At 35.1% G+C, this 27181-nt stretch overlaps 2 protein-coding genes and 2 pseudogenes across 25 annotated transcripts in view; 2 read left to right on the forward strand and 2 right to left on the reverse strand.

Moving 5' to 3' along the window:
* The window catches only part of ZRANB3 (zinc finger RANBP2-type containing 3), a 279275-nt gene extending 261744 nt beyond the window's left edge, over positions 1 to 17531 (reverse strand). For 3 of the 6 annotated variants that reach the window (XM_039874536.1, XM_039874534.1, XM_039874539.1), the window contains exon 1: positions 16207 to 17006. In XM_039874536.1, coding sequence (XP_039730470.1) covers positions 16207 to 16430 — 224 coding nt within the window. In that variant the 5' untranslated portion in view covers positions 16431 to 17006. The other 3 variants (XM_039874537.1, XM_039874538.1, XM_039874535.1) reach the window with 3 other exon arrangements.
* LOC120611940 (protein S100-A13-like) lies at positions 232 to 1676 on the reverse strand (annotated as a pseudogene).
* LOC120612103 (uncharacterized) lies at positions 12245 to 12363 on the forward strand (annotated as a pseudogene).
* Positions 17532 to 17605: 74 nt separating the features above from the next.
* R3HDM1 (R3H domain containing 1) overlaps positions 17606 to 27181 on the forward strand; it is a 168569-nt gene continuing 158993 nt past the window's right edge. For 14 of the 19 annotated variants that reach the window (XM_039874540.1, XM_039874545.1, XM_039874546.1 and 11 more), the window contains exon 1: positions 18067 to 18237. The gene's annotated coding sequence lies outside the window, so the exon portion shown is untranslated. Of the gene's footprint in view, positions 17735 to 18065; positions 18238 to 27181 lie in introns of those variants that run through there. The other 5 variants (XM_039874554.1, XM_039874557.1, XM_039874558.1 and 2 more) reach the window with 3 other exon arrangements.

Here is a 27181-nt window from a genome sequence, read left to right on the forward strand (position 1 = left end):
ATGGTATAAGCTCTCTGATTAGCACCTTCCTACCACTGGGTTTCCACAGATATAATTTTAAGTTTCCAACACATAAAAATTTCACATATCTATAATTTCTGAAAATTCTGCAAGGAAAAGTCCTATTAAATCCTAAACTATAAAGCTTTTCTAATAATAATACTTTGTATTCATTTATTTTTTTAAATCTTATAAGCTTTTGAGTCAAACTGATGACAATTGCTGGGAAGCAAAATCTCAATGGATTTAGAAAATGCTCCCAAGAATGGCAGTTTTGCAGCTTATTTTACATATCAGAATCAAAGGAGGAGACTAAGGGAGAGTTATGGGAAATCCATCAGTGGTAGATTAAGGGGACAGGAGAAAACAAAGTGAGGAAATCTCTGGGATTGGATAAAAAGTAAAATGGAGAGACATATTGTGGGTACAGAATAGTTAGCATTTACAGCACATAGAAATGGTATTTGGGGAACAAGATAACAGTGAGAGGTTCTGTGCTTTGGTCCCTGGAGGTTGTCTCCAAGAGATCTGGAAAAGATTACCCTGATGTTTTAAAGGTGTTATCTTAGATGCAAAATGACAATAGACAGACTCATTTAAGGTAAAGATTGACCTTCGTTAAGGAAGCTACAGGCTCGGATGTAACTACCACCAAGACTCGCTTTTAGTTAGAAATTTTTATGTTCAGACTACCCTGTGTGGTTACTCTCGGTCTCTGAGTTTGCAGGGCCCATCAGCTTGTCAGCTTTAGTATGTGGCCCCTTTTTTGTCCACAATTTATTGAGCACCTACTCTACATAAGACCTGGTGTTACATGCTGCAGAATATTCAGAGATGAGTAACATTCCTGGTCCTCAAGGAGCTCATGATTTTTGGACCCATCCTCAGATGAGGGCAGAGCTTCCTCCCCACCCCCAGTCTCAAGAGAAGAAATCGGGGTGGGTGTGAATCAGAAACAATTGTGTTTCAAGGAGGCTTTATTTGTGGGGAGTGGGGTTCTGCCTGGTCCTGCCCTGCCAGGCCCACTCCATCCTAGCCAGCTGGCTTTTCTTCTTCTGGATCTCCAGGGTCTCCTCCTTCCAGATCTCCTTGGCTAACTCCCTGGTCAGTCTCCGGTACTTACTGAAATTGAGCTCTGAGTCCTGATTCACAACCAAGCTCTTCATCTTGTCATCTAAGGAGCTCACATCCTTGAGCAGCTGAAGCAACTACTGTGTGGCCAGTTTCTTAAACTCGTCTATGCTGAGGCTGACCTTCTGGCCCTTTAAAGGTGAAGAAGGTGGTGATCACTGTCTTGATGGCCGCTTCCAGCTCAGTCAGTGGCTCTGCTGCCATTAGGACCGTGGGGCTGGAGCTGATGTCCTCACAGGGTTGACCGGGGCAAGTAGCAGAGATGGGGTGCAATGCCACTACTTTGTATTTACATTACATCTTTTCATCTGTTTATATGTAATCTCTTTCCGTCTTAAAAGAGATTTGCTTTTTTCTCAATTACTTGCAGACGTACAAAACTTTAGCCTACCTTCTCCCTCAAAAAAGTAATCCACCTCTGTGTTCAATGCCTAAGAACTTTAAGAATTCAACGTTATTTATTAATAAAAAATAGGTACATGGCACACCCTCACGGAGCTTACATTCTTGAGACTAAAAATAAACTAATAAACAAGATGATTAATTATAGTGTAATTAATAATAATTACCATACTCTTAAGTTCCTTCATAATAAACGTTATGAAGGAACTTAAGAGTATGGTAATGACCATGCTAGGTAGAGTGACAGTCTGAAGTAACCAAAAGAGTCAGCCAGGTTCAAAATTGATAAGAGCATTGTAGGCCCACGGCATCAGCAAAGGCCCTGAGTTGAGAAAGGGCTTGGTGTTTTCTTGTAACAGAAAGGAGACCAATGTGGCTGAACCAAGGGAAAGAATGGTATGAGATAAAGCTACTGAAATAAGCAAGAGTCAGATCACAGAAGGACTTGATAAGGACTTTAGATTCTGTTTAAGAATGAAGGGAAGCCAATAGAGCTGTGCTGTCCAATATACTATTAGCAAGATGTGGCAATTTAAATTTAACTAAAATTAAAAACTCCTCAGTTGCCTTGATCATGTTTCAAGTGCTCAATGTCCACGTATGGCTAGTGGCTATCATATTGAACAGTGTAAATATAAAACATTTCCACCTACCCTGAAAGTTGTATTGGACAACACTTACGGAGAATTTTAAGCAGGAGAGTGACACAATCTGACTTATATTTCAAAAACCACCAATGGAGGACAAAACTATCAATAGAAAGGCAGGAGATAAATGTTCTTATAGGACATGGCCAGTCCACGAAGACTCCACTGCTTCAGGAGGCAAGTGGATTTAGAAATGATGTATGACTCAGACCTGTCTGATAACCTCTTCGTCAACCCCAAGGAGTGGGCATCCCTAGTAACAACAAAAACAACCACAAAACTGAGTAAAGAATAGAGAATGGATCAAAAAGGAGAAAGTGTGAAAGCAAGAAACTTTATCGGGCTACAAAAGACAAGGAGAGAATCATCTTCAGCAGTGGAACTGGAGAGATTGGGGAAATGCAAACAGGACTTGCTGATGGAGTACATGTGGAGAATGGAGTACATGTGGAGTGATAGAGTTGATGAAATTTACTGATAGTAAAGACGAAGAAAGGGATGGATTTAGGAGAAAAAAATCAGTAAGTCTTTTAGAAATATATAGTTAGAGATGGCTATAAAATATAGAATGGAAATGTCAAATAGGCTTAGAAATATATGTCTGGAATTCTAGGGAGAACACGAGGCTGGATACATGTTATCTAGGAGTCGACATGGGATAGTGAATCTATATCATTCTTTGAGGTCACCCAACATCTAGGACTCCTGCTATGTTTAGGAATTTCCTCACATTACAAATCTGAGTGGGAATTAGACATCATCTTCCAATAAAAAAGCTAGAAGTATCAGATTCTTGTGTTCCCAGGCTGTCTTACAGGTAATGGATTTGCTAATCAGATACACCTATTCTGGACTTCAGTCCAGAAAGTCAAAACTCAGAGGAGCAAGGATCAAGTGAAACCCATTCTGGCAAGAACAGCAACAGTAGAAAAGAGCCATGTCCACTTTCCAGAAGTAAAAGGGGCTCAGAAACACTTTTCAGGATCAATGGTACAAGGGGTACCAGGGTTCAGCATGGAACACTGGCAAGAAGCTAAGAAGAATATACAAAAACCATTCTACTATTACTTTTGTTGGTTTTTTTACAATGTAAAAATTTTAACACTCCAAGAAAAAATACCTGCTACATTGAGGTCGCATTACAATTTATATTTAGGTTATGTTTATATTTAGGTTAGATTTAGGTTAGGTTATATTTATTTTATGAGGACTGAATCAGGTACTCTATTCGTAAAAATAATCAATGAAACTAAAGTCATCTTAATAAAAAATTTGTTTTGAGTCACGAATAAGAGAAAAATCAATTTAAATGTGAAGATTAAAGAAGTCTAAAATAGTATGAAAATGTTTAGAAAAATTTCAATTAAACTAAAATTATGGTGTGGCTGGCTCACTAATGATTCAAATAGGCACTGAATAAATAAAGAACTAAAAAAATATATAGTGGTACAATCTAATTAATAGAACATGAATGTTTTAGTTAATACTCAAAATAAAACAATTTTTAAAAGCCTTTTCCCATTTATACTATCTTCCTAAAGTCTACAAATTATAATGTTAGAATAAAAAGTGTTTTGTAGTTGAGCCATCTAGGTTCAACTGCTGCAACAGGACATTGTAACTAACATTACATTAATAACCAAAGACTCAGGCCTAATCCTCTTTTTAAATTATCAAGAAACTAACAGTTATAATAAATATGCATGTCTCTCTAATTATGAAAACTGTAAGGATTTAATTCAGATATTCAGCAAAAAAGGTTTTATTCAATGTGTACATACTATTTTACTTTTAGTAAGGTTGGGGGGGCTAGTAATATGGAGCCAGCAATACCATGTTATTAAAATTTTTAATACAACTATTGGCTAGAAAAATGTGGTGAAAGTAGAATCTAGCAGAACTCATTTTCTAAGTAATTTTCCTGATAAGCAAAGCTTGAGGAGAGAATGAGGGAAAGTTTTTATTTTCAGTCTTTAAAATCAAGATGGCATTTTTGTAATTCAATTGGAATTCACTAATGAATTCTTAATAGCAGCACTGTGTTGAGAAGAATCAGATATTGTTAAAATATACTACCAAGAGATTTATTTTGGGACTAATGAGAAAAGGGCTGATCAGGGAAATTACATACTTTGAGGAAATAATTTTATTTTTATTTTTTAATTAAAACCTTATTAGATGGGATTTACAGCAGAATAGGTATAGACCAAGAGAGAATACGTGAACTATAAGAGATATTAAAAATAAATGAACCAAAAATATCAATTATGAGAAAAAATGATCATACTGGATTTAATAATTAATATCTATATGCTGCTTTAAAAAGACTTATCTTAAATAAGATTCATAGCATTGAATGTAAAGAATGGAAAAAGACATTATACACATCAAAATATAGCTGGTGTAGCTTTATTAACATCAGACAACATATGTTGAAGGCCAAAAAAATTATTAGAAATAAAGAGTATTTTATAATGATAAAAGGTTTAATTTACTAGAAAGATAAACATAACCTAAAAATATGTAAAATATATAAGGCAAAACAAACAGAAATAAAAGGAAATTTTGATGGAAACAAAGCAGACTAGCAAAATCCATAATTATAGTGGGAGATTTTAATACATTTCTCTCAGTAATTGATTACACAAGCAGATTAAAATTCTATAAGGATATGGAAGATCTGAAGAACAAAATAAACAAACCAGTCATTTGGTACAAGGACAGAAATATTCTTTTTAAGTTCATTCTGTGCAGTCAGCCTAAACTTGATCTGACAAGCACAATATAAGAAAAAGATATATACAAGCCATTTTCTCATATTTATAGGTGAGCAAAATATTAGCAAACCACATACAGCAATAAATTTAAAAATAAGAAATCTAGACTAAAATACGCTTATTTTAGGAATACTAGGCTGGTTCAACTTTCAAATCTCAATCAATGACAAGTTGATCTTAAAACTCATGTGGAAATGCAAGGGACCCAGAATAGTCAAAACAATCTTGAAATAGAACAAATTTGGAGAACTTATACTTTCTAGTTGTAAAATTTACTACAATGCTTCATAATCAAGACAGTGGTCGCTAGATAGATAGATCAATAGAAGAGAGAGTCCAGACATAAACCCTTAAATTTATGGTCAGTTGATTTTTGATGAGGGTATCAATACAATTTAATAGGAAAAGAATGGTCTTTTTAAGAAATAGTGCTGGGACAACTAAATATCCACATATGAAAGAATAAAGATGAACCTATAACTCACACCATATACAAAAATTAACTCAAAATGGATCAAAGACTAAAATGTGAGTGCTAAAACTATAAAATTCTTCAAAGAAAGCTTAAGAGTAAATCTTCAAGACCTTAGAGTATGCAATAGTTTCTTAAATACAATGGCAAAATAATTGCAATAAAAGAAAAAATAGGTTAATTGGACTCCAATAAGATTAAAAACTGCAAATAATACCACCAAGAAAGTGAAGGCAACCTATAGATGGGGAGAAAATATTTGCAAATTATACCTCACAAGGGACTGGTATCCAGAATATACAAAGAACAATTACAACTCTATAATAAAAAGACAACTCAATTTAAAAATGGGCAAAAAATCTGAATAAACATTTTTCCAAAGAAATCATACAAATAGCCAATAAGCACATGAAAAGATGTTCACTATCACTAGTCATTAAGAAAATGCAAATCAAAACCACAATTAGAAACCACTTCATACCCATTAAGGTCACTAAAATAAAAAAGACAGATAATAATAAGTGTTGATAAAAGTGTGGAGAAATTAGTACCCTCCAACACTGTTTATGAAAATGTATGAAAGTGAAGACGCTGTGGAAAATAGTCTGGCAGTTCATCATGATGTTAAATACAATTAAGATTTGGAAATACTACTCCTAGGCACACATCCAAGAGAAATGAAAACATACATCCACACAAAAACTTGCAAATTTTAATAGCATCACTATTCATAATAGTTAAAAAGTGGAAACAATCCAAATGTCCATCAACTGATGACTGAAGAAAGAAAATATGGTATATCCATACAATAGTGAGTTGATAATAGAAAGGAATGAAATACTGATACACGCTACAACAGGGATCAACCTTGAAAACATTATGCTAAGTGACAGAAGCCAGTCACAAGGACCATATTGTGTGATTCCATTTATATGAAAGGTCCAGACTAGGCAAATCTGTAGAGACAAAAAGTAAGAGTGGTTGCCTAGGGCTGGAGTTGGGGCGGGGGATGGAGGAGAGTAGTGCAGTGGAGAAGAGAAAGCAACTGCTAATGAGTACTGGGTTTCTTTTTAGAGTGATGAAAATGTTCTCAAATTAGATTTGTGATGATGGTTCCACAATATTCTGTGAATATATCAAAACCCACAGAATTGTAAAATGAGTGAATTTTATGGCATGTGAATTATATCCCAATTAAGCTGTTAAGAAATATATTGTGAAAAAAATGCAATCTCTGTAATTCTCTACAATATCAAAGTAAAGAATAAAATTTGTATGTAATTGCAATAGTGCGGGGGTGGGGGGTGGGAAGGGCATTTAATAAAAATAAAAATCCATTCAGAGCAAAAGTTTCCTGCCATAGAAAAAATAAGAGAGAACTTCCTTCACATGATGTCCATACTTAAGGTAAAATGTTGAAAGTTTTCCTGCAGTATCAGAAAAGACACAAATATGCCTATTTCTTCTTATTTTAATGCTGGAAACAGAGGAGCTGAATAAGGCAAAAGGAAAAAGAGAAAGAAAAGAAAAAAATTTTTAATTAGTGATGACATAATAGGATTATGTACATAGAACAAAAACAATCTACGGAAAACTAGTAGATGTATAAGCAAATATAGTAAGGATGATGAATGCTTGATCAATATACATAATCAACTGTAGAGGCAAAAATCAGAAAATAAAATTAAAATTGATACCATTCTCAAGAACATCAAAAAAACTAAAATATCCTAAATAAATTTTTAAAAAAGATGTGAAAAACCTATATATAAAAAACTATAAAAGATTTTTGAGAAAAATAAACAAAGATCTAAAAGTGGTAATGCTGTGAACAGATTAGAACTGATTATAATATAAGCAAACTCTTGAGATGATGTCATATGCCACTGAAGCATGAATACCAGCAAAAATAGGCTGTTATCAGTTCTGAAGATAGGGAAAGAACTAATATTTCTGGAGTGCCCAACATATAATAGTGTTTATTACATGCCAAGAACTTGAACATATGTTTGTCATTTAATCCCCCTAAGAATGCTAGGATACATGTATTCTTGTTTACTAATGAGGAAAGTATAATACAGCAGGTGAGATAGCCAGGATTCAAATGAAAGTTTGTATGGCTACAGAGCATTAAAGAAGTAAAGCTTTATCCAAAGATTTAAAACACAAACAAAAACCAAAACAAACAAACAAGCAAACAAAAAACCCCAAATCCTGGCTTGATATAAGCTTCTAAAAAGATGGAATATACATACAGTCAGATGGAAAAAAATGGTTTGACAGCTTCTTAAATAACTAAACATGTAATTACCATATAATTCAGCAATTGTACTGCTGGATATTCATCCTAGAGAAACCAAAACTTATGTCTACACAAAAACCTATAAACATGAATGTTTACAGTAGTTTTATTCATAATAACCGAAAACTGGAAACAACCCAGATATCCTCCAATGGGTGAATGGTTAAACAAAGTATGGTATATCCATATCATAGAAGACTACTCAGCAATAAAAAGGTGCAACTGATACACACAATGAGGTGGATGAATCTCCAGAGAATTATGCTGAATGAAAAAAGCCAATCTCAAAAGGGTATATATTGTTTGATTCCATTCACATAATATTCTCAAAATAACTAAATTATATAAATAGAGAAAAGATTAATAGTTGCCAGGGATTAAGGTGGAGAGGAATAGAAGTGGTTGTAGCTATAAAAAGGCAATATGAGGGATCCCTGTGACATGGAAATGTTCTCTGTCTTGTATTGATATCCTGGTTATGACATTGCACTATAGTTTTACAAGATGTTACCACTGGGGGAAATTGGGTAAGGATATGCAAGATTTCTTTACATTATTTCTTACAACTGCATGTAAATATACAGTGATCTCAAAATCAAAAGTTTAACTGAAAAAACGCAAAAAATCAAACACTCTGGCTTAACACATACCAATGAATCTGAAAGTTTGGATAATGAGATCCAAAAAGATGAAACTCCAGGATCATGTAGCTAGTGGCACAGGTAACACATATATCTGGGTCTTTGTTCCCTTTTCAGCACAGGAATTTCCATTTCTGCTTCAGGGCTAAATCTCAGTGGAAATATCTATTTTAAATAGTCAAAATATTTGTCTTAAAAAGAATTAGTTAAAAAATAATCATCTAATAAATTTCATTGCTAAATTTCATTCTTTCTTGCATTCAGCAAAATATATTTGGGTATTTACATGGGGCAGACATTGTGCAAGGCTCTGGATATATAATAACAAAGAAAATAGATGCAGTTTTGAAGAAATATTATAGAGAAAGTATTACGTGTTAAGGAAAGATAGAAGAGGGCTGTTTTCAGTTTTGGGGTTTTGGAAGGCTTCCTAAGAGATGCTCATACCAAAGCTGAGACCTAAAAAATATACAGACAATAATCCAACGAGTACATGTAAAGGCCCTTAACTGGAAGTAAAATACAACAGGAAAGAATTCTGTCTCATCTTACTGGACCTATCAGTAAGTCATTCCCTTCTCATTAAATGTTTTCATTTCGATTCTAGAATGCCACATCCTCATGGTTTCTATCCTGCATCACTGGTCATTCCTTCTCAGTTTAAACTTTTGCTCATTCTTCTTCATCTCCCTGTCCTCTTTAGTTAGAGTACAGAAGGGCTCAGCTCTTAGAATCCTTTGTTCTATCCTTTAAAGATCTAATTAGTTTCTTGGCTTTAAATATTATCTCTACGGCAATGACTCCAACATTTATATATGGAGATAAGAGCTCTCTTGAATTTCAGATTCATATATGTAACCAAATATTTCTACCTAGCAGTCTAAAGGACATCTCAAACTTAACATGACCAAAACTGAACTCTAGATCTTTCTCTCAAGCCTTCCAGTTGCTTATACCAAAGCTATGACTCCTCCCTTTGTCTTCTACTGCACGTCCAATCCATTGGCAACTCCTGTTGGTTCTACATTCAAAATATACCCAGAATCCCACCATGTCCTACCACCTTCGAATCTACTCGATCTGAGCCACCATCAAATCTAGTCTGTATTCCTGCAAGAATCTGATAGCCCAGCTTCCACATCATTCCCGCCATTCTCTCAATATAGAAACAAGTGAGATAAAGGAAGCCTGATCATATCACTTTCAGAACTCTTCAGTGGCTCCCGATTTTACTGATAAAAATTCTAGTAATGGTTTATAAGTCCTGCTACAATATGTCCACCACTGCAACTCTTGTTACCTATCTCACTTTTTCTCGTCACACTGACATCCTTATGTATTCCTGCTTTAAACTCTGCACTATTTTTTGTTTATTGTCTGTCTCTCCCCACTAGTATGTAAACTCCATAAGGACAGAGATATTTGTCTGATTTATTTCCTGGTATAGTCCATAAACCTAAAGCAGTGCCTGGCACTAAGCATTCAATATCATTTGTTTTTAAAGCTTCAAAGAACAGGGAGAACATGATTAGAGATGAGAGGTAGAATAGCACCTAGAGATGAGAAAGTATAAGGTGGGTCCATAGGAGTGCATAGCTGAACTAATGTGGAAATAAAGTTCACATGAGACACAGCTGTCCAGCAACTAATAAACTTGCATTTTCTGTTAACTGGGATATACACTCAAAAGCAGAAGCCACCCTAGGTACACAGGAAGACAGCAAGCCAAATTTAAGTTATGAGAAATTTGAGACATTGTTTGTAGAGTGATTAAGATTAAAGAGGGTCAGTTTCTTAAATACAGATTAGGGTTTCATATTAGGATATTAGGGTATTAGAATACCTTAGAAAGTTCTAAGATAGAAAGGAGGCTTACATATGGAAAATCCTTCCTCAAACATAGTATCAGGCAAATCTGTTCAATTTAAAAATTAATTTAGTTAATCTAGATAATTAAATTTTATAAATTCATCCTAGTAAAATAAAAATTATCAATGGAAATGGACCTAATTACTATGATAATTTGGCCACATAGACACAAAGTTAATGTTGTGAAAATGAAATATCTTAGCCAAATCTTGGGTGACCAAGGATAAAAGATTTGATTACTCATTCCTTCTCTTTTCCCATTTCACTGTTAAGTGGACAGAGGTGAGGGAGAAAAACTAGAAGCTTATATCTTTGGGAAATACCTTTTTCCAGTTAAGTAAGTATGGAAGTAACCACGTAATAATGTAAGTAATTCCAAATTCCTCATTGGAAATACAAATTAGGCTTGAATATATTGCCAGTTCCTATAGGTAGTAAATATGGAGGTCTGTTGGATACCTCTGCTTTAAACTACATGGATTTCAGAAGCCACAGACTCACGGGAAAACAAATAAACAACAACAAAAAAGTTTGTGATTATGAGTTTGAAAAGGTAGTCAATGAAGATATCTACTTATCTACTCAAATATTTTCAGCGATTATGCACAAAGTCACATATTCATCATAGAAACTCTTCAGAGTTGATCTATTTTAAACTTTAACATACTCCATGCTTATATCACAGTGTACATTCTATTTACGTTTATATCTGATATAGCTATATTTATAGACTTTTAGTAAGCTACAACCTAAATTTAATCAATTGAAATTACGTTTGTCAGTAAACTGAATATCTAATAAAAGATAAATTTCAGTAAATTATAGAACTATGCAATATTTTAAAAGTCACTTGACTGCCCTAATATCTAACTACCTTAAAAGCAAGGACACTTTCTTTCATTCTATAAGCAACAGTTTTCAGAATAATGTTAAAAATAGCTCTCATTTATTGAGTGACTTCTTTCTGCAAGGCACTACACTAGGAAATTCTAGAAAATCTGTAATTCTCAAAATAACTTACAAAGATAAATATTATCTTCACATTAAGAATAAGAAATAAGGTTCAGAGATATAGTGTACCCCCAGTTAGCAATTGATGATGTTAAGCCTGGAACTCAGATTGGCCTAATTTAAAAGTCTGAATTTTTGCCATGATGCAATGCTGCCTCTTAAAATCATTCTTAGTGTCTTATTATGTACCAGGCATTGCAGAAGGTACCAGGTATACAAAGATGTATCATAGTGTCTTATTATGTACCAGGCATTGCAGAAGGTACCAGATATACAAAGATGTATCATAGTGTCTTATTATGCCACCAGGCATTGCAGAAGGTATCAAAGAAGGTACCAGGTATACAAAGATGTATCATAGTGTCTTATTATGTACCAGGCATTGCAGAAGGTACCAGGTATACAAAGATGTATTTGTGTCATTGTAGCCTCACCTTCCAGTCCTATCTAGGACAGAAAAGTGTTATAAAACAATAATTGCAACACATTGCGATAAGTGCTATGAAAGAAGTATGTATAAAAATACCATACATAAGTGGGAATGTTAACTCTGTGTAACACAGCAAGCGATCAAAGAGGGCTTCGTTTAGGAGAAAAATGCTTGGTACACAGACCTCATATAAATATTTGATGTAACTCTTAAATTAAAACTTGAAAGAGTGAAGTTTGCAGATGGAGAAGAATCAAGATAGGATATTCTAGGGAGAAAAAAGCCATATTTGCAAAAGCACAAAGTTTCAGAAAATGTAAACAGTTTAGTATAGCTAAAAAATAAGATGCCTGTGACAAGTGGTAAAGACGTAAAAACAGGCCAGTTCAGGGAGGTTCTCATATGCCATGCTAAAAGAGTTTGTGCTTTATTCTGTAAGAAATTGGGAAGTTTTCCTAGAGTTTAATCAGGCCACTGTTTTATAAAGATACCTTGTCAAACTAAATAATGAATGTGGGGGCAGGGACACACTTTTAGAAGGCTATCATAAATAGTCCAGGTAGTCTACTGCCATGCCACCCTGAACAAGCCCAAACCTGTCTGATCTTGGAAGCTAAGCAGGGTCAGGCCTGGTTAGTACTTGGATGGGAGACCACCTAGGAAGACCAGGTGCTGTAGGCTTAAAAAATAAGGGATTGTAAACTGACAAGGTCTTTTAATCTGTGAGGTCAACTAGGGTTGCCTCGCCTAAAAAGAAAAAATTTAAAAAAAAAAAATGATAATCCACGTATTACAATTTATAATCTCTTAGTTTCAGACTCCTACACCTACCTGACATTTTGGAGATCTCATAGACATTCTAACCTATATATCCAAAACCAATGTTTCAATTTCTCCACTAAATTTGTGTGATCCCTGCTCTTTCAGAAATAGTACAACCATGCAAGTTACTCAAATCAGCAATCTGGGTTCATTCCTTATTTCTCCTTCTCCCTTAACGACCAAATTAAATCCAGGTATTATTAATCATCAATTATTCCTAAAATATATCTCAAATGTATCCGTTTCTTTCCAGTTTCATTGCCATTAACTATCCCAAGCCACCACTGCTCAACTGGAGTACTACAAAGCTCCCAACTGGACTCCTCCATGTTTTCCTTACTATCAATTGGTTTCTTTAAAGTACTTATTGCAATTGGAAATTATTTTTATCTGTTTACTTAAATTTTATCTCTCCCTCATAAGACGCCTTCGTAAAGTCAAGGAACACAAACCATCTTGTTCATCACTGTTTCACTCCAGTACTCTACCATTAGCCAGGTCAACAGAAACAATATTAATAAAAAAACCAATATACACTTACTATGTCAGGCACTATTTTATGTGTTTTACATATATGAAGTCATTTAATTTTCCAACAACACAGGTATTTTATTATGTCACTTTTACAGATAAGGAAACTAAGGCACTAATCTGTGCAAGGTCACCCAAGGAGGAGTACATGGCAGAACTGGGAATCAAACTTCCGCAGTCTGTAGCCCACCCTCTTGACCATTACACAGCACCTCTCTTAGTAGCTCAATAAATATTTCTTGACCAAATAAACAAATGAGACAGAGAGTAAATAAAAGAGGAGCAGATTTAGGGGACATGTTGAATTTGAAATACTTGGAAAAGGCTGTGAGGTACAGCAGGATAAATAGTTACAAACTAGAATGAAGCATTCAGAAGTTATCGGTTCTATAGGAAGCCACCTATAAAATGCAAGCCTCTGTATAAAAAGTAATTATATAATTTTAAAAAGTAGATGTGCTCTTAAACTGTAAGTCTTTAGATTCACCTGTGTAATAAAAACATGTTTTACAGAGCACGGAATGCCCCATTGAGCCTTGACTGTACCTATAAAAAATTCTGTATTGTTAATATAAATTGAAATACTTTCCTTTCTTTTAGTATTCAGTATCTATATAAACCTCAAACTTGTATTTTGTTAAAATATGAAAGCACAGATTTATTTTTAATTTGACAAAATGATACCAAAAATCTATCTAATAAAATACAAGAAAATGTCTAAAAAAGTGTGGAAGCACGCTTTATCTACTAGATATCAAAACATAAAGTTACAGGAAATTAAGATAATGGGTATGGTACAAGTCAAAGAAAAGACAGAACACTGAAAGAGAACAGTATACGTAAATTGTAAAATTAAATGTAAAAACAAATCAAATTTACATATACATATTATTTTATTATCTAATTTCTAAGCATCACAAATATCTAAGCATCACAAATAAACTAGAAACTATAAAGGAAAAGACAGATTTCAACACTAAAATAATTTAAATCATGTCATGGGAAAACAGCATTAAAAAGTAAAAAAACAAATTTCAAAATGGAGTGAAGACTTATAAAATATGTGACAAAGAGTTAAAAATCTAAGCAATCAATTCTTTAAAATTATTAAAAGACTATAATGGGTAACAATAGGCTGGCTACTCAAAGAGATTAAACAATGTACAACAAAGATATAACAGATGCTTAACATCAACAGAATTCAATTAAATACAAATTAGAGGGATCATTTTTTTCAATCAGATTGGATAGAATAACAATGGGAAATGGGTACTCTCAAATACTGTAATTAGGAAAAAAATAGGCACAAGATTTCTAAAAAGCAATTTAGGAATTACAGAATATTTGTGGCTAAATAATTCTATATTAAAATAGATAGACATAAGAGGTAATCAGACGAGCATACAAAGATGGAGCTCACAACAAATATTGCTCTTAAAAGTTAATATTGATCCAGCAATCCAACTTTTGGGTATACACCAAAAGTATTGAAAACAAGATTTGGAAATATTTACACATCATGCTCATTACGGCATTATTAACAATACTCAATAGGTGGAAGCAATCTAAATGTCCATTGGCAAATGAACGAACAAATAAAACGTACCACGTATATGTACAATGGAATATTATTCAGCCTTTAAAAAAAAAAAAGGAAATTCTGTCATATGCTACAATATGGATGAACCTTGAGGACATGACGCTAAGTAAAATAAGCCAAAGGACAGACATTGCATGATTCCACTTATATGAAGTATCTAAAGTAGTCAAACTTCTAGAAACACAAAGTAGAATAGTGGTTGCCAGGGGCTGTGGGAGTGTAAAAGGAGAATTGTTCAATGAGCAGTTTCAGTTTTGCGAGGTGAAGAAGTTCCAGAAATCTGTTGCGTGACAAAGTGCATATACTTAACACAATGGTACTGTACACTTAAAAATGGTTAAGATGGTAAATTTTGTTTATTACCACAATAAAAAAAAGTTCATAAAAAATAATATAAATATTTACAAAGAACTGATTATGTTAGAGGCATACAATGAAATACCAAATTGCCATAAAAACGATAATATATTTATTCAGGCATATCCACAGCCTATTGTCGAGTTAAAATACGTTTACAAATGAGTAAAGTACATGATACCATTCATACACATCTGTACCCATTAGAGAGAGAGATTGTAAGGATGTTCACCAAAATTTAATAGTGGTATCTCTGGACAATAGAATTACAGATGACTTTTATTTTTTAAAAAATATATTTTCCTGTGTTTTTAAATACAATGAATATGTATTAAATGTATGGCAAAGGACAGCTCAAAAAAGGAAGTAAAGCCACCACTGGTTCCAGAATCCTGAGACAGAATTTTACATTTCTCTGTCACTACGTGGCATACACTGGAAGATTAATAAATATTTGAGAGGCAGATGAACAGTGGTCATGAGCTCAGGAATGAGACAGAGAATAGCCCCACATCCACAAGTGGCAGTTAAAAATCAGGAGGGATATCTCCGCTGCAGAGGTCCCCCATGAGGCGACCCCCTTGAGAGGTCCCAGCACCATGCCAGGATCCCATGTCTAAAATTTACTGACCAAGGTAAGGTCTTAAAGTCTGATTGAACTTCACTGAGGCCCAATTTTTTCCACTATAAAACGTCAAGTAACAGTACTTGCAAAATATTGCAAGGAAAATGTACTTAAAACATTTAACATCATTCCTAGCTCAGAGGAAACACTCAAGAAAACAATGGCCATCATTACTATTTATTAGTTTTCACTGGAAGAGCTCACAAAAAACAAAACAAAACAAAAACAAACAAGCAAAAAGAACCTCTAAGCATCTGCAGAAGACTATACCACTAAATTATACTGAAAATTCCAACTGCATTAAAAAACAAGAGACAATGCTCTGTCTGGTGGACCCGCAACACTGTTGGCTCAAAGGTATGGTTACATTCTTGTATCTAGAAGGATTACACTATAAAATTTATCATCTAGTTGGTGCATAAACACCATGAGTATTGGAAACTTATTAGTACTTCAGTAAAGAAAAAAATAGAGAAAATACGCTTATTTTAATCCACAGGTAAAATGGAAAGAGGTGACAGAATAAACACACAAAACATGACTATGAAGACTTAATTTAGATGAGAGATTAAAATAACGAGTATGTTACCTTAATTTTGTTTGGCCTCTGTCTTCCTCACTGCTTTTGGACAGGAGCCTGTCTTTTTGGCACTGCTCTATCTCCAAAGTTTGATATAGTATAGTATAAATGCTCAACAAATATTTACGAAATGATTTATAAAAGTAAATCTCGGTGAAACCATAGAAAAAACTGAGACTACCTGAAGAAGTCTCAGTCAAAATGATGAGGAAGAGTTTAAGAATGAAAGCCATTAGGCTTAGGGAGGAAAGGCCTTTCCTGATAACTCTGCATCTCCTTTATTCAATGACTTTCCCAAGGTACCTCAAAAGGAACGTCCAACAGCAAAAAATACACTCAATTTTGCAGCCAGAAGGGGATACAAAACCAAAACCTATTTGCGTTAAACTTGTTAGGTTACGGGCTCCCAAATATTTAAATGATGTCTTTATTCATCAGTGTATTAGTGGCACCTGTAGCCATTTGTTTGATGTATGCTTTACTAAAAGAAAGATAAATGCACAATTCTTGAATATTAAATCTAAGCCGTTCTATAGCTTTTCTTTTTGGAACTTGTCTTTAGAAGTTTGTTTATGGAAGTGGTTGTTAGCTCAGAACTTGAGGGCCAGTTCTTTTTAGTCAAACTAACGACGTAAAGGTGAGGCCATGCTTCACACACCGACAGCGGCTAAAAGGCATTAGAGGTACCCTCCACACATATATAGGTACAATCTAATAGTGAACAAGTAAAATTAAAAATAAAAACAAGAAAAATGAGACTCTGGGATTGAAGACTAGGGATGGAGAATGGCATTACGGACTTGGGAACTACCCACATCCCATTTCACTCATTCGTTCACAAAATGCAATTAAATCCGTTCAATTTACTATCTGTCATGCAAGAAACTACCGACTTTCCCGCCACGCCACTCGCAGACGGCCACACCTGGTATATGTGCTGAAGAATCTCCAACTCCCGCCACAGGTTTGGCTTGTGTCCGCCCCAAAGCGGAAGTGACTTCAAAGGGACAAACTGAAAGTAAGAGAGTTCAAATACCAGGAATCTAAAACTCCTACGCTGTTCGGAGAAAAATCTTCTCTGACCACCAACCTCTCCTATCCCTTATCCCTTTTGGTAAAGTGGTGGCAAGGATTCACCACAGCCTCGCAACAACTAGTTCTCCGCCCCAAATTCCAAATCATTCAAAAATTTGTCCCTTCTCATTGGCCAACGAGGAGGCATGGATACCTGCAAAGAACTACAATTCCCGTCAGGCCCCGCGGGAAGTAACGAAGAAAAGGCTACGGGCCGGAGCAAAGCGCATTGGGAAATGTAGTTTGCTCCACACCCAAAAGGACAATCACGCCGCCTTCTCCCAAGTGAGGCTGGAGAAACCAGGTGTTGGGGTTAGAGCCCGTTACCGCTAAGGGGAGGAGCCAAACTCTTAAGCAGCGTTCCTCTCTTCCCCCCACACGGAAGATGAAAATTTTCCTTTACTCCTATAAAGCATTATAAACACTCCTTGAAGAAATATGGTGGTCTTTCCAATATCTCCAGGTCAGTAAAACTCCCAGAACTCCCCCGACCTCAAGCTCCAACTCGTGGGAAAAGGTGGCTCTTTTACAAGTGGGCAAAATGGCTGTCCTCTTAGTTTTCCCATTGGTTGCCTTTTGCGTCCTTCAAGGGCGGTTACTAAGCACCGATTGGCTCTTTTTCCCTTGAGGGTGGAGGAAGACTTGGCTCCGCTCTCCCGCGGCCCGGGAGGAGATAAAGGGGTGGAGAGAAGGCCATTTTTCCAGGCATGATTGGATGATTCTCATGTCACTCCAGGAATGTACAGCTTTTGATTTGTTTACTGCCCCTCAAAGAGAACGAAGAGGCGGGGCTAGTGCGTGGTGGGAAGGGGCGGGATTCTGCCAGCCGCGGCTGCCGCTGGAGCCGGTGTCCGGGCTGGTGATGGGGTTAATTCCCTTTCGTAAGACTCTTACTTGCACCCACCCAGCCCTGCCGTCGCCCCGCAGCGCCGCACTCCAACCGCCTCCTCCTCCTCAGTAACGCGGGTAAGCGATGCCCTCCCCTCACTCCTCCAGCTCCCCGGGAATAACGCGCCTCGCTCCCCTCCCCCGCCCGCCAACCGGTAGCGCTAACGGAGAAGGAGGCAGGCAGGGGAGAGATGTGGTGTGTGAGAAGGTGGCCTTCCCCGCGGAGCCGTCGGCGCTCCAGCCAGGGCCCCGCCGAGGTGCTGCTGCCAGCCCGCTGGGAGGTCGGGTTCCGAAGAGTCGGCTCTCCTGGCCCGCCGCTGCGGCTGCAGCTGCATCCACTACCTTGTGCCCACCGCCCCCACTCGGGGGCCATGTGAAAAGCAAACCCCTCGAGGCCTAGCGGAGGAGGCAGGGGAAAGGTTCCCGAGTCCCTGCCATGGCTGCTGCTGCCGCTGCCCTTGCAGCCCTCAAGGGACTCGGGAACCAGCCACAGCAGGCCTGCCAGGAACGGGTGCCGTGCGTGGTTCTGCTTTCTCGGGTGGCTGGCGCCGCTGCCCCGGGCTCCCCGGCCCATGCTACGACCGCGGCCCCCGGCCTTGAACCGAGAGAATTTCTAGAAAGGAAATAGGCATTCCGAATCGTTGCTGATATATAGGTACGTCTTGCCTGTGGTACCAGAAAAAGCACAATGGGAAAATTAAAAAGAAAGTTGAGTGACTGTCAGTGCCACGGACTCCGGGGGTCAGATTTACAACACGTTTTGGTTGAACCTTAAGCTGCCCTCCAGAATCCCTGTGTGTTTTGAAGTTTTTGTCGTTCCTTTTTTTGTTGTTGTTGCTAGGTGCAGAAGAGAGTGCATCTGTTCTTTGAGCTTGCTTTTTTATGTGGAAACTTAAATTATTAGGCTATCGTGCCCCGCTGTAATTGTCCTGGGATAGCGAGTCAACTAAGTAAAAGGTGAAGAGGTGCTTTCGAAAATAGTGAGACTTAGTAAATAAATAGCAGATGATTTTTATAATGAAATTTTCCAGGAAAAAAAAATGTGTGTATATATTACGTGTATGTATATTTATATATATGTATATATCTCTCTCTTCAGGGTTGTAGTTTGCCTAATTGTAATTCTGAAGAAACCCTTTGCCTTTAGCTTAAATGTCATTGATTACTAGAACTTCGAAGTAATGAAAAGATGGTTAAAGTCAAACTGGAAGTCCACCTTTTTATGATATTTGAAACAGTGAGATCTATGAAATATTTAATATAGTAGAATGCCAGTATGACTAGAGTAACTGGACACACCTCATTTTAACAAAATTTGGCATATTTGGTATATTTGAGAGCAAATGCTTATTCCTCACATATTGAGTGCTCATCTTTTCACTACTTGCTTTTCACATGGATAAATATGTCCTTAAATAATGAATTCTATAATTTGTAGTGGATATGCCTGTAATCAGAGATAAAATTCAAGGCCCACTTTTGAGGCTTTTTACCAGAATAAACTTGGGTTCCGAAAAATGTCTGAGTTTTGACTAAATGTTAGACCATATCTTAAGAGTCTGAGAAGACTATACTGGCTTAATAATCTTCCATATTCCATAATTAATACACCTAAATACAGAATTGGCGTAGATCCATAGATTCAGGACATAGAAGAAACTTGGATTTGTGTTACAGTTTTTAAAACATAACCCTGAAAGGTATTTAAGTCCCCTCAACTCCCTCCACAGCGTACATCGCTCAGCATATAATTTTCTAAAACTTGTTGGTTAATTGATAAATTATGTAATTTATCCTTTTAGAGCTCATGTGCTTTATGTACAGAAAGGGCTGCTAAAAACGCGAGAGGTTTCTACATTCTCTTACTAGCTATGACTCTCAGTTCAGTTTCCTCATCTGTAAAGTGGGGATGATAATGCTTAACTCATGGAATTGTGAATTTTGGTGATGCTATAAAGCCCTTAGCATTGTGCCTAACACATAGTATGTATGATTAAATATTAACTGGTTATTTTCATGCCTGTTAAGATAATGTTTTTTATTCATATGCACAAAGGTGTTGCAGGACATTAAAATGTTCTGTTAGTAAAGAGTACCATGAGGTTTTCATTTATATAGTAAATTAAACGCAGTTTTCAGTTAGCCATTTTCAGAGTGAAAGTGTGCGAAATTAGTCATCGGGTACAGACCAGTTGCCTATTTTATAAGAGATTTTTGTTTTTGCATTAAAATGCAAGTGTTTATGGAATATATTTCAAATGGATTATTTGAAATAAAAGTGTGGTAAATTAGTGATAGTTATTCTACTATCTTTTAAATTTTATTAGCTGATACGTATTTGAAGATCTTATTTATATAGTTGCCACCCATATTCATTGTGCTACTGGTCTACTGACAAGCAACAGTTGAACTCAATACAGGGTTAAGACTGAGAAAGTCATTTTTTCATTAGGGCCACAGGCTGACTAGGTTTGTTGCTGTTTTTAATTTTTTGTTATTTATCAATACTTGAGTGTTTCTTTTCTAAGAAACAGCATGTCAGACACACTGTTCCTTTCTCCTCCCAGATACTTTTGAAAATCTACTTAATAGTGTCTTTGGAGTTTGTACAGTTAGACAAATTTAAGGTTAGCGTTGAAAGTGTTATTAAGTCTTCTGACAGTAATGCCTGGCCATAGTTCAAGGCAGCTGCAACTTATGCGGAATAGTGAGCTGAGGTACATAATGTTATGGCTGGCTTTCCAACTTATTAAACCCAGTACAACTGGATGCTCTTTCAAGGAGCCTTACATGGCAGCAGCAGTAGAAATTTTTATAAAATTGAAATAAGCTTTTTCAAATATTATACAGAAGATATGCACTGCCATACCTTGCCAACTAAGATTTTTTTTTGTACTGATACTTTAGAATACCTGATTATACCCATTTGAGTTAATATTAAGTTTTAATTCCTCAAGCTGAGAGTTGATAACACTTCCATTCTTGAAAACATTGGAATAATAAATACTTTTTAAATATTTTTTATTTTTTAATTAAAGTTGACAGTCAATAATATTTTATATTGGTTTCAGGTGTACAGCATAGTGGTTAGACATTTATATAATTTAGGAAGTGATCACCCTGATAGATCTAGTACCCTCTGACACCATACATAGTTATTATAATATTATTGGCTACATTCCCTGTACTATGCTTTACATCTTCATGACTATTTTGTAACTTCCAATTTGTACTTCTTAATCCCTTCACCTGCCTATCCCAAAACCCCTCCCATCTGACAATCATCAGTTTGTATATTTGAGCTGTTTCTGTTTTATTTGTTCGTTTATTTTGTTCTTTATCTAGTCTGTTGTTGGGTACTTAGGTTGCTTCTGTATCTTGGCTATTGTAAATAATGCTGCAGTGAACATGGGGGTGTATATGTCTTTTCAAATTAGTATTTTGGATTTCTTCAGATAAATGCCCAGAAATGGAATTGCCGGGTCATAAGGTTGTTATGTTTTTAATTTTTTGAGGAACCTTCATACTGTTTTCCACAGTGGCTGCATCAGTTTGCAATCCTACCAACAATACACAAGAGTTTCTTTTTCTCCATATCCTCTCCAACACTTGTTGTTTGTTGATTTATTGATGATAGCCACAATAATAAACCTTTAAAACTTGATGAATTTGTAATATATTGTTGCTATTTTAATTATAAAATTTCACTAGCAACATTTTCATGATCTATTGTAAATATGTAGGGTAGTCTATGTGTCAAAGAGGTGTGGTTACAAATGGCAGCAAACTAGTCAAATAGTTCCTATAATTCCAAACCACAAAATCAGTACTTATCTTTGCAGTGACACCTGCATACAGTGATTATAATTTATTATTTATAACTTAAAATAACTAAACTGAGTTATTGTAAAGTATGTCAGTTTTTTCTCAGTATAATACTAATCTTTTTCTGTCTTCCACTAATCCCTATAAATTCTAATGTTTAGTAATAACACAGATATGCAAAAAATTAAATCACATAATCAAACAAAACGTTAAGTTAACTTTGTTTCCCCAATAATAAGGTTATGTAATTAAACAACTTTGCTTGTACCTGATAAGATGTGAGCATGTGTATCTTTTTTCCAGAATTTGATTCTATTAGTCGTTGGCTGATAGTTGAAATAAGAGATGAGTTATTTAATCTTGGCTCAAAGCTAGTTCTCTACCTTATTTTCTAACAATTTGGTTTTTTATTCCCAGATTTTACCCTTTAGTATGTTGCATCGTCTTTCCTTCATAGCCTCCACAAATAGCTATTAACTTAATTTTTTTTCCTGCAGATTTCAAAAGCCTACACTTTGTGATCTGTGTTGTTCCTTCTTTGCCTTCTGAATTGTGGATTTGTACCTTTTCTATTAATTTCTACCTGTAGGCTCACTTCTCTAGGCAAATTATGAGATTTTTGAGCCTTCTTATTTCATAAATACTAGATCACATAGCATGTTTAAGTGATTGTTCTTATACGCTGCTTAACTAATGTTTTCATCTACAACTCCTTAAACTACTTCCTCTCCAAAAGAAATTAAGTATGGAAAATAACTACATTTGTTTTTACTCTTGACTTTTCTTCTCGAAAGACAGTAATTTGATATTGTCTAAGAATTTAAAGTACTATAATTCGAGTTCTCCCAACTTTAGTTTCATCAGTGATAGGTATAAATTACTTTTGTGGGTTAGTTGTGCAATTAATTTCACTAACTTGTCTTCCACGTGAAAGAAATTCCATAACTGGTATAAAATATCACTATACAGTATGAGTTAGAAGTTTAACTGCAGATTTACCTTGCTGCCATGACCCTCACTGGGGAGGGAAGATGTGGGATTTAAGAGAAAAAAAAGTTAATGTGGGGGAAAACATATCACTGTATATGTATGCAAAGCTATGGCTTAAATGAGCATAAGGCCTTCATTTTAAAAGTCCTCTTTTGAAAGGAGCTTGCTTATTACAGAATTGCTGTTTAAAAATAAGTATCTTTTTACTGGAAACAACCCAAACGCCCTTCAATGAGTGAATGGTTCAACAAACTGCTATATTTTATACCATAGACTACTATGCAGCAATAAAAATGAACGACCCATTGATACATGCTGCAACAACCAAACAACCATGTGGTTCCATTTATATAACGTTCTCAAAGTGACAAAATTACAGAGATGGAGAACAGTGGTTGCCAGGCATTAGAGATAGGATGGAGGGGGCAGGATGGTTATGACTATAAAGCAGTAGCATGAGGGATCTTTGTGGTACTGAAACAGTTCTTTTTTTTTTCCTTGGTGTATGATTCTTGTATTTCTTGACATACACATATATGTTCACATACCAGTTGTCTATCACGATTATAGTGGTGATTACATAAATCTATACATGTGATAAAATTGCATAGAAACACACAACTGAGTGCATGTAAAACTGTAAAATCAGGATAAAGTGGATTATATCAATGTCAATCAGTTTTGATGTTGAACTTAAATAATGTTATTGGGGGAAACTGAACAAAGAGGATATAGGAGCTTGTCCAATTTTTATTTCAATTTCCTGTGAATCTATAATTATTTAAAAATAGGAAAGCTAAGTACAGAAAAATAACCATTACTTATATATATGTTCCTGTATTGTATTGAGAAAGAGTTTCTGTTTTTAAACAAATATCTTCTGCAAAATAACATTCATATAGTTCATATTGTTCATTTGTGTTATTTTTATACCATAGACTACTATGCAGCAATAAAAATGATGTGTTTGCATACATCTGAATACAGTAGAGATACCCCTACATCAAACATCCAAGATGCAATTTCCATTTTCATTTTACATGATTGTTTTCGCTAAATGCCAGTTCTTTCTCATTCTCCTTTTGGGACTTGCTGCCCTTTCACTTTCCAACTCTTCTTCTTATAAATTAGAAAGAGTCTGGTATCAGTCATCTGTATTGGTCATTTTTCAGTTGCTCTGAGATTTGTGCCTTTTGAGCAAGCTCTTGTGGGAAGAGAAATCAGGCAGATAACTTAAACTATTCAAGTGACAAGGGTACATTTCTAAGGGGTTTGGTTTCTCGATATTACCTTTCTTTGTTTCAGGGTCTTCAGATAACATACACACACACTTTTTTTTTTTTTTTTTTTTTTTAATGTACAGAAGGAGGGCATAATCAGAAGAGTGGAGGTCCATCTGGTCCCAGACACAATTAAAATGTTGTTACAACGGTATATCAATATTGATGTCTCCTGTCCTCTCTCCTCCTCCCCTCATGCCCCTTGAGAGTAGAAACTAAGGTGTGGGTAGGGATGGAAGACTACCTACACAGGTCCATTTTTTTTTTCCTCTAAATTCATTTATTTAGAGATAAAACACAGTCATTCAAATCATGGAACACAATATCAACACAGAAAATAAAGTTGGGAAATTAAGTTGAATTGTTACCTTTCATGTACATTAATAAATATCTTAAAAGAAACAAGTGTATTTTTTAAGATTCATTAAAACACTAAGGACACATACAAGTAACTAAGAGTTTCTAAGTTAAATGTCATAGTGTTTGATTTTCAGTTTGAAAGATTATAACGAATATATTTTAGTGAGACAGCAGCGAATACAAAAGCATTTTGAACTGTGTAGTGTACTATAAGCAGTTTATTCTATAACATTCCATCATTCTCCTGGCCTAAGTTTACAGGTAGAAGGCAAGCTGGACCAGTTATCCCAAAAAGGGAGAAAGGGTGGAAGAGTAACCCCATAGATGTCCTCAGTAGATACTGTCCCCCTATATTCCCCCTGGCTGTTTAGCACCCTCCTTAGACTTACCAGGTTGTATTCCATATTGTTGCTGGCTGAGAAACTAGATCTAGTCCTCAAAGCACATTAGAGCTTTTCACAGAATCAGAAAACTAGACCATAATGGTATCTTTGTGTTTTTAGGCTTTTTCTTACTCATGGTGGTATAACCACAGGAAAGAAATGTTTTGAAGGACATTTTTAAAACCTATTTTTAGATCATTTTGATAAGCTGATTTGAGAAAAATGCTCAGATTTAAGTGTTTTTACTCAGTAATTTTGCCAGCTTCTGTCTTTTGAAGTCAAAAATATTGTGTTCATTATTCAGTATGTTCAAAAGATTGTAAACTTTATCTTTTTTTTTAAAACTGGGTTAGAAAACTGATCCAGTGTAGAATTTAATACATTTCTAAAATTAACTTTTTGGAAAGTTTGTAATTTTTAAAGCTTTTTAAATCAAAAATCAATTCATACACAAAATCAAACAGTACAGTGGATCTATAATTGTCACTCCCTTATCAACTGTTTTATGATCAGGACTCATCAATCTCTTGAAATGAGCTAAACTGTTCTTAGCACCGGAAGTCAAATGGATTCTTTTTTATGTTTTCAGTTTATCAAAATCATGTCACATAGTTTTGTTACACATTAGAACCATGAATCTCCTGTAATTTTTTTACTTTTCCTGGAAATTCTAATAGTCTTTCAATTTTTTTTCTGATTGAAAGTTATTCAGCTACTGTTTCATGGAGGCCTCTTTTCCTCACAGATTTTCTCTTGGATTCTTGTGTCCCTCTCTCATCCTGGGGCTTCCCTTCACTGTCCTCCTAGGTTGTATCAACTGTTTGCTGGATCCTGTGGATCCTTCTTTTTTGGTTTTTATGCTCTTCCTAGGTAATAGCCTATGGTATTTTCCCAAGAAATGTTGCTTAGGAAGTAAACCTTTTGAAACCTTATACGCCTGAAATCTTTATTCAGCCATCATACCTAATAGATAGTTTAGAATGCTAAGTTCAAAATCATTTTCTTCTTGTACTTAGACATATTGCTAATGTCTTAACATCTTGGTTGCTTTTGTGAAATTGGCTGCTGAAATTTTCCAAGCATACACAAAATTTGATAGATTACTAAGTTCTACAATTAATAACATTTTGCTCTATTTGCTTTATCCTGTATCTATTCATTTTATTTTTTTGATGCATTTCAAAATAAATTACAAAGATCAGTATACTTCACTCCTGAACACTTAGGCATGGATATAATTAACTAGAGTTCAATATTTGATTACTTTTTTATAGATAGATATGTTTACAAAAAAATGCACAAATCACAAATGTACCAGAGTTTTTGACAAATTGTATACATCTTTATAACTCATATGTCTATCAAAGTATAGAACATTACCATCACCCCGAGAAACAAAAGTTCTGATTCTTTTCTACCATATATTTTCCTGTGCAAGGACTTATATAAATGGAATTATACAATAAGTACTATTTCGTGTAAGGCTTCTTTCCCTCAAACATATAATTCAGGTTTTTAATCCATGTTGTTGCATGTATGAATAGTTCATTTTTATTACAATAATATTTTATTGTATAAATAATACAGTTCATTTTTCTGTTCTGTTGATAGCTGCCTATGTGTTGTATCTGCTTTTTAGTTGTTATAAATAAAGCTGTTTGATTTACAAGAGTATTTAAGAATAAGTTTTAAATATCTCCTAACATGCAATAATCTGCACAGAAATCCATTTTTTCATTTCTTCTTTATTCCATTATTTTCCTAGTTCTTGGATTTTTGTTAATACATAAATAAGTCATGACTTAGCTGAGAATACTGTCACACTTTATTTCTTGCTATTTTCACTAATATAAATAGAAAATAGGAAGATTATTTAAATCCTCCCCCCCCTTTTTAAGTTTTGAACATTCTTGTTGAAACTTTAGAATAGATCTGTTTTTCCTAGTCCATTTTGGACTTTAGGTGATTACATGTTTATACTAATTAGATGTAATCAGGAATTTGTTTTTTCCTAGAAGTTAGCATTTCAGCATAGAAAGTCATTGAATTTTAGAGGTAGAAGTATTTAAGGAATATGTTAGTCTGACATTAACTTTATTTATGAATCACACTTGATCCAGAGAGGCATGACTTAAGTTATGAATGCATTTTGTTTGTTTTTTATTAAAAGTGATCACGTATATG

This window comes from Pteropus medius, unplaced genomic scaffold, assembly GCF_902729225.1.
Source record: "Pteropus medius unplaced genomic scaffold, Ma_sr-lr_union100, whole genome shotgun sequence".
In the NCBI taxonomy this organism is placed as follows: Eukaryota; Metazoa; Chordata; class Mammalia; order Chiroptera; family Pteropodidae; genus Pteropus; species Pteropus medius.